The 9,023-nt window shown below is 37.1% G+C and overlaps 1 protein-coding gene across 1 annotated transcript; it reads right to left on the bottom strand.

Annotated features, from left to right (window-relative positions):
* Window positions 1–5,501: 5,501 nt before the first annotated feature.
* On the bottom strand, window positions 5,502–7,398 carry LOC112504733 (the record flags this gene model as incomplete). The annotated part of the gene is made up of 4 exons (XM_025108670.1): window positions 7,299–7,398; window positions 6,746–6,861; window positions 5,682–5,768; window positions 5,502–5,585 (listed from the first exon to the last, which is right to left on the bottom strand). Coding segments are annotated over exons 1-4 (387 nt in total), but the record flags the coding sequence as incomplete, so codon positions are not given.
* Between the last annotated feature and the right edge of the window lie 1,625 nt (window positions 7,399–9,023).

The following is a 9,023-nucleotide window of genomic DNA, read 5'->3' as shown; positions in this document are numbered from 1 at the left end:
ATTCATAATAACCAGTTCCATACATGCTTATCAAATCATATATAAGCAATTCATATTTCAAAGCTCTATACACTCACCTTTTAGAAATGAGAATCAAAGCTTTAAAACTTTCCTCTTCTTGTTCCTGTGCAGATTCTTCAATACTTGAGAGAGAATTCTAAATAAGGAAGGTGTTGTGTTCTCTCTTCACCAATTTTTATTTATACATACACAACCGAAGAGGAAGTGAGGGGCGGCTCACTAGCCGACTTCCCCTCTTTTCTTTAATTAAAATAATCCCACACACACACACACTTCCATATCACACACATACATAACACATATATATATATATATATATTTATACACAAATATATACACACATATATATATATCAAAAATAATAATAATCAGATTATTACACAAAGAAACGCACAAATATTCAACAGAGTCTCTTGAGTGGGTGTTCAACCTGGTGGTGACAGAGGTACAGAGAGGGCATTTAAGGGCGGATGAAGTGAACCACCTTCTGGAAACGATCAAAGTTCAAGTCTCCTTCAGAGAATGGATATTCAAAGTCTATAGAACCATCAAGTCTGATCTGCATTTTGCCGTAGATGACTATCCAGACTCTGCTGTGGATTAATCTCTTGTAATAGTATAGGCCTGCACTAGCAATTTTCAATTCGTTCATTGATGTAATTCTTTTTCAGGGGATGAGTTTAATTTCCTCTTGTATTCTTTCATTAGTCAATTTCTTGCACCCATTTGTCCAAATTTACTTTTTCATACTTAGGGGGAGATTGTTAGCTTTATTATTCATCTCTTATAAAAGTATAGAAAAAGTATTCTGCAAGTCTTGACAGAAACTTATCTTCCACAGAAGACAACAGAGGACTAACGACAGAAGCCTTATATTCGAGCAAGTAAAGTGTGACAGAACCTCTGATGTCTCTCACAGAGGTTCTGGAAAATGGTCATTTGTCAATAAGAACAAGCAAGTCAATTGCTGCAATGCCTCTGAGATGGATCACAGAGGGTTTGCGAATTTCGTCTTTTGTGAAGATCCTCTTCCAACTGTTTTTCAGTGGTTATTAGCTGCATGTGCTTCACACGTGACTAGGACTTAATCAACTTTATTTGGATGGCTTAGATGATTTCACGCATCAAGATCTTGTCAGTAAGGTCGTTAGGAACTAGTATAAATAGCGGCTAAGGCCTTTGTATTCAGTGTGCTTCCGAATTGTAATCATCTTATTTTCAATTGAATTGAAAAACCTTTGAGGCAATTCTCCTGTGTTCATCTTCTTCCTTATCTTAACTGTGTGTTCTTGGTTTATTTTACTCTGTTTTGTTCTTAATATTGTTTTCGCTGCACTTTAATCGTTTTAAAGTTCATTCAGAGTATTAGATCAAATATCAAAGCTGAATTTATGGTCCAACAGTATCCGACATGAAACACATCGTGTATCCCCATGAGTTCCTCCGGTAACTCTAGTTGATAAGCTTGTTTTTTGATACGCTCCAATACTTGGAACGGGCCAATAAATCGTGGACTTAACTTACCTTGTTTTGGGAATCGAAGTACACCTCGCCAAGGAGAAACTTTCACCATTACCATATCACCCACCGAGAACTCGATTGGCCTTTTGCGACGATCTGCATAAGACTTTTGACGATCTTGGGCAACTCTCATTCTTTCGCGAATAATCTGAATTTTGTCATGAGTGATCTGAATCAGTTCGGGACAAACTAAAACTTTCTCTCCCGTCTCTCGCCAATACAAGGGTGTATGACACTTACGTTCGTATAAAGCCTCATAGGGAGCCATTCCAATTGTGGAGTGGTAGCTATTGTTGTAAGAAAACTCAACCAAGGGTAGGTGAGTATCCAGCTACCACCAAATTCTAAGACACATGCGCGTAGCATATCCTCGAGAGTTTAAATGGTTTGTTCTGATTGAGCATCGGTCTGAGGATGATAGGCCGTACTAAATGCATGACGTGTTCCCAACTCTCGTTGAAATCTAGTCCAAAAATTAGAAGTGAATCGAGAGTCGCGATCAGAGATAATCTTCACTGGTACACCGTGTCGTGAGACAACTTCATCAATGTACAACCGCGCCCATCGATCCATAGAGTAAGACTCTCGGACAGGTAAGAACAATGCAGATTTGGTCAATCGATCAACTATCTATACTACATATATAAGCATTTAGGTCATTATCTTAAATACAAGTTCTTAAGCATAAGTTACAACCATTTTATGCAAGATTTTCAAAAAACTCTTAAAGACAAGTCACAAAGCACAATGTACAACCATTTTATACATACAATTCCAAAAACTAGGAAAGTACAACCACCAACACCACCAAAGTTGAAACTTTCAGTTTCACTTTTTTTAGTTGAAGCTTTTTTCATCTCTCTTTACAGCTTTTTTCATCTTGAATGGCCGTTGTTTGGGTGGATTTAGGTTCATCATTACTACAATCAAAAAAAGAATTTGGGGGGATGTGGCTTCTTCCCCACCATCCTTCACAGTACACGGTTTTCTTTTTCTTTTCTCCCATATCTCTCACCTTTTCCAAAAACACCAAATTATTCCTACTTGAAAATCTGTCTCCATTGACAACTTTGTCATGCAAAAAATTCATGCAACCCTAATCTTGATTATTTTCCCATTTTTGCTACCCACAAGTGAAAAAAACAGAAAACATAAAAATACATTTTCTTTAATAATATTATAGAAACTAAAAGAGGATATATATATATATATATATGTGTGTGTGTGTGTGTATGTGTATATCTATGTATATTGAAGCATTTGAATATATGGAGGAGGGGGGTAGGGTATGGCAGTGCAAGTAATGTGTTGATTTGTCAGTCAAAAACACATCGGTTGTTTAACCAAAGTCCAAAAGGATGGAGCAATTACTTTACCCTCTTGCTCACATAACCTCTATAGTTGCTTAGGTATAGATCAAAAGATACCCTATTGCTATTGCTATTGCTATAATCCATAAGCAATCAACAGTAAAAAGTAAGTAGTATATGGTGTGTAATTGTGTATTATAGACCCATATAGACATTGAAAATTGTAGACATTGACATCTGTTTTGTCTTTTTGCCTTTTGTGAAGATAATCTATCTTAGATTTTCTCTCTCTCTCTATCTCTCTCCATCTCTTGCAGTTTTAAACAGACCCTCTTTCATAACTTCCATTGCCATCTTTGTGGATCTCTTTTGGAAGGTTTAAAACTCAAGAAATCAAACATAACCACAAATATCCCTCAAAGAAGTGAGTATTACAGAAAGAAGACATGGATGCAATTAATGAAGCATAGATGGATAGAAGAAGTGGGGTTAAGGATCAAAATTTATAACTTCTTCATGGGAAAAAGAAAGGGTGTTGTATCCGTATTTATATCATAATCAGACTAAATCATACATTAAATACTACAGTAAATTGGCTTTATAGTATGTTTAGAATGTGTTAGGGGCCCTTTACTAATCGCTTACCCAGTAAGTGTTTAACCGGTAATTTTCCTTAGAGGATGAACTGGGCAAAGGTCAAAAATCTTACCCGCTAAAAGCAACGATAAAGATGGAGAGTCTTACTCGGTAAGTGAGAGTGACGACTCTTACCCGGGTAAGTGCTTACCGGGTAAATTGTTGCATATGATACCATTTTGATATACTACAATCTTACCCGGTAAAATAAATTATAGTGTTGTCTCTTAAGGGTAACCACTTACCGGGTAAGCATTTAGGTAAACGGTCCCTAAGTGTCCCTAGTAAAATATTTTATAGAACATAAGTTTACAGAACCGAACTATAAATCATCTCATCTAAAAGCGTTATAATAAGTTTATAGGACGCCTTTAGGCATCATAACAAGTTTTTTAGGACATTTTTTAAATAAAATGTTCTATTAACTATTTTTGTAGGACACTTTTGAGAAATGTCCAACAAACCCATCTATATATAGAACATTTTTTCAAATATTGTCATAAAATAGCTAATACCATATTTTATTTGTGAAACATTGTAAAAAAAAACTTGTTAAAACACTTTAAAGTGTCTGTAAATCTATTGTAACATTTTTAGATAGGATGTTTTTTGGTTTGTTCATATAAATTTAAGTCTTATAAAATATTTTATTAGGATATTTAGACATTTTTGACGTCGTATAAAACTAATTTTATTGCAGTGAAAAATGTAAAAAAGTAAATTCTTATATTGATATGTACAAGGAGGAATGTAAGAAGAAAATTAGTAGGTAAAAATACAATTAAGTTGACATAAAATAAAGGGTAAGGGTGCAAGTTTCATTCTTTAAATATCCAAGTCAAATCTTGATAGATGCTATTCTTGTCCCATCCTACACACAAACATAACTCTATAATATAATAGTTTGTAACCCTAATCAAGATTTTCTGCACTTTTCTGAGCAAGAAGAGTTTTAAAAATATACCAGAAATTGCATATAAATGAAAATTATATATTACAAAACATATATCTATCTATACCACATTAATAAACATTTTAACCAGAATCTTAAGTACAAGTATTTAAGCATAAGGTACAATCATTTTATGTAAAAATTTCAAAAATCTCTTAATTACAACTCATAAAGCATGATCTACAAGTTTTTAATACAACCCCATCAATATCACCCAAACTGAAAGTCTCCCAAAAATGTTTCATGGTCTCAGCTCTTGGAGGTTTTCTCAGACTTCAACTAAATTTAAATTCAAATTTTTGTAATGAGTTCTGAGTATATGAGTTTAGAAATTCAATAGATGTGCAATTATTTTTCCATTCGATCTTGTTAATACACCGTATTAACCTTCAACTTTATATATTAGTTGACTTGCAAAATAACCACACGAACTTATAATTCAAGGATAAATTAATGTTTCAGAATTGTGATTCACCCGCGCTGCATCGTGCGGGTATACCCCCTAGTAACCCAAATACTGTCGTGTTGTAGTTGGGTCTTCGGTAGTTTAGTAACCAGATCCATCGTTAATTCCTCCCATTTCCACATAGGTACCTCAAGAGGCTGTAAACTACCATACGGTTTCTGGTGTCCAGCCTTTACTTGTAAGCATGTGGTATATTTCTCAACATAACGTCCAATATCAGTCTTCATTTCAGGCCACCAGTAATCTAAACGAAGATCTTGGTACATTTTAGTACTCCCTGGGTGTATTGATAATCGCGACTTATGTGCTTCTGCTAAAACAACATCTCGCATGCCGCCAAGTTTGGGGACCCAGATTCGGTTCATAAAGACCTTCAAGCCACGTTCATCTTCAGAGAGAGAATCAATGTATTGCATGGCTGCGTGAGAGAATCAATGTATCCTACCATTCGTTCTACTTTGACATTCTCAGGCTTCAAAGCCTCAATCTGCCATTTCTGAATCTCATCAAATAGATTATTTTTAACCGACGTATGAATGATAGAGTAGCATAAAAGTCCAGAACGTGTCTTCCTACTCAGAGCATCTGCCACTACATTGGCTTTACCCGGATCATATAGTATCTCATACTCGTAATCTTTGATGAGTTCCATAGCACGTTGTTGACGCATGTTCAAGGTCTGTTGATCAAATAAATACTTTAAGCTCTTGTGGTCAGTATAAAGTTGACACTTCGTACCATAGAGATAATGTCGCCAAAGCTTCAAAGCAAAGACCACTGATGCTAATTCAAGATCATGAGTAGAGTAGTTCTTCTCATAATCTTTCAATTGACGAGAAACATATGCAATCACCTTGCCTCGCTGCATCAAGACACATCCAAGACCAAGTCGAGATGCATCACTATATACTATAAAGTCTTCGTTACCCTCAGGTAGAGCAAGTATAGGCGTGTGTGTCAGACATTCCTTTAAAGTTTGAAATGCTCGATCTTGGGCCTCATTCCATTCAAATTTAGCATCTTTACGAGTCAAAGAGGTTAGTGGTACTGCGATCTTAGACAAGTCCTTGATGAATCGTCGATAGTACCCTGCCAGACCCAAAAAACTCCGAACTTCCGAAGCATTCTTTGGTTGCTCCCATTCTTGAATTGCTTCGATCTTGGCTGGGTCTACAGAAATACCGTCTCTGGATACGGTATGCCCCAAGAATTGTACTTGGCGAAGCCAAAATTCACATTTCGAGAATTTTGCATAGAGTCGTTCTTTTCTCAACAATTCTAGCATTTGWCGTAAGTGTGAAGCGTGTTCGTTTTCGGACTTTGAGTAGACCAAAATATCATCAATGAATACGATCACAGACTTGTCGAGCATAGGATAGCATACTCGATTCATTAAGTCCATAAATGTTACAGGTGCGTTTGTAAGTCCGAATGGCATTACGAGGAATTCATAATGCCCATAACGGGTCCGAAAAGCAGTCTTGGGTACATCGTCCTCCCGTACCTTGAGTTGGTGAGAGCTAGAATGTAAGTCAATTTTAGAAAAACATCTCGCTCCTTCCAATTGATCAAAAAGATCGTCAATTCGCGGTAATGGATATTTGTTCTTTATAGTTACCTTGTTAAGCTCACGGTAATCTATACACATCCGAAAAGTTCCGTCTTTCTTCTTAACCAACAGGACTGGAGCACCCAAGGAGATGTGCTTGGTCGGATAAAACCCTTGTCCAATAATTCCTGCAGTTGTTTCATCATTTCTTTCATTTCCGCAGGTGCGAGACAATATGGTGTCTTTGCTATCGGAGTTGCACCCGCTATCAAGTCTATACGAAATTCTACTTTACGATTGGGTGGCAATCCAGGCAGATCATTCGGAAATACATCTGGATATTCACAAAAAATAGGAACGTCCTTCACCGTCTTCTTCAATTCTTTCGCCGCATCCGTAACGTAGGCTAGAAAAATTGAGCAACCCTTGTTTAGATAACGACGAGCTTTTAGCATAGAGATTACCTTTATGTCGGTCACACACCGCTCCCCGTAAATGTATAGGTAATTCCCCTCGCTAATTGGTATTCGAATCATTTGTTGTGAACATATGATGTTGGCTTGATTCTTTGCCAACCAATCCATACCAATAACAACATCGAATCCATGTATATCAATTGGAATGAGATGATAAGAAATTCATAGTCATCTAAAAGCAATGTACACTCTCTAAATACCTTATCAGCAACTAATGGTACTCCGCTCGTAGTGTCAATAGTGAAAGGTTTTTCAAGCATAGTAGGCACAGATTCAATATAGCGGACATTGTCATTTGACACAAAAGAATTTGTTGCACCAGAATCAAATAAAATACGAGCAGGCAAGGAATTAACAAGAAATATACCCGTAACAACATCGGGATCGTTCATGGCTTCCTTCGCAGTAATTTGAAATGCCCTGGCCTGAGGTTTCGGAACCTCCTCCTTTTTGGTAGAAGCCCCCATTGTATGTATCAATCGTTGTCTTGGTTGTTGTACCAACCCCTTACTTTCCTCCAGTCTATTATTTGTACATTCTCGCATACGATGACCTAACACACCACAATTATAACATGCCTTTTCTCTTTGAGGGTACTGAGTTCTTATGTGCCCAGCTTCACCACAACAGAAGCATCATATATAAGTTTGATCACCACTACATCGTCCCTGGTGATTCTTGCCACATCGGTTGCAGTTCTGTGGCATATTTGACTGCATTGTATAAGCCTATGAGGTAGTATGTGGTGTATTATGCGATTGAGCTCGTCTCGACTTGAAGAATCGAGATGATTTAGATGTCGGGGTCGAGAAGGTTCTCTCAACTCTCGATTGTTTCTCTGGTACATCAGAGCCATCAGGGAGACTCAGGTCATGCTCCCGTTTCCTTGCATACTCAACTGCTTTGGTAAATGATGGTACGTCGCKATTGGTGACGAATTCGMGAATATTCCGTCGAAGACCGTTGACGAAATGATTAATCTTGTCCTTTTCRCTTGGTAYGAACYGTTGGGCAAACTGAAGCTTCCGATTGAACTCTGTTTCATATTCAATCACCGACATGAATCCSTGTTTGAGCTCTAGGAATTCCTTCTCAAGCTTTTGTTTCAAATCATCCGGACAATATTGTTCGAAGAACAACACTTGAAACTTTTCCCATGTCGTTCCATCCCTAGTATTAGGATCTATTGATTGATATGTGGCGTTCCACCAAGTGAGTGCATGATCGGTAAATGTCATTGTAGCATAACGTACTTTATCATCCTCCTGTATGTAAACAACACTGAATACTTTTCAGTGTTTTCGGCACATTGCATTGCAAGTACTGGGTCCGTCTGTCCCGAGAACTTTGTAGCGCCACTACTTCTAAATGTTTTAAAAGAAGGTCGGTCCGACCTTGGTTTGGATACGTCTTCATTAACCGGCTTCAGTCCTTGGACAACCGGATTCTGAGCATTAACTGGATTTTGCACTTCAGATAACTTTCTTTCAAACTCTATTCTTTATTCTCGTAGAGCAGCCCGTGTTTGCTCATTCATTGTTTTCAATAACCTCTCAGTACGAGGTGATAGTTGGGCTTCATCGTCATTGTCCACATTTTCTTGGACATTCCCTTCAAGATTGAGGTTTTCATCCTCAATTTCTTGAGGAACCGGCACGTTGCTAGATGCATCGTGATCATACATCACACTGAAATTATAATACATATATATATAGGGGTCAAATAATATTTTATCCCTTGTAACCCAACAAATCCTAGGTCTCTCTTATTGGTCCATATCCCATATAATCATAAACTAGTCACTATATATTGTCAGTACCTAAGTATAATCATAACCTAGTCACTATACAATGTCAATACCTAAGTTTGAGTCTGAATATCATTAATGATATCCAGTTCACTCAAACCACAGCTCTGGTCTCATATCTGTAACGTCACGCTCGAGCAAACCCCAAATTACCAATTCCTATAAAATCTCCAATATAATACAATTTATTGATTATTGGGACCAAAATTGATCCTAAATTATTCTAAAAGTTTTGTCAAAACCATCTGAACCAAGGATGAAAAATCTGAAAATGCTGCTAAAAAG

This window comes from Cynara cardunculus, unplaced genomic scaffold (assembly GCF_001531365.2).
Source record: "Cynara cardunculus var. scolymus isolate 2C unplaced genomic scaffold, CcrdV1 Un_Scaffold_6685, whole genome shotgun sequence".
NCBI lineage: Eukaryota > Viridiplantae > Streptophyta > Magnoliopsida > Asterales > Asteraceae > Cynara > Cynara cardunculus.
Note: the sequence above shows the minus strand (reverse complement) of the source record. Positions and strands in the feature narration are given on the sequence as shown.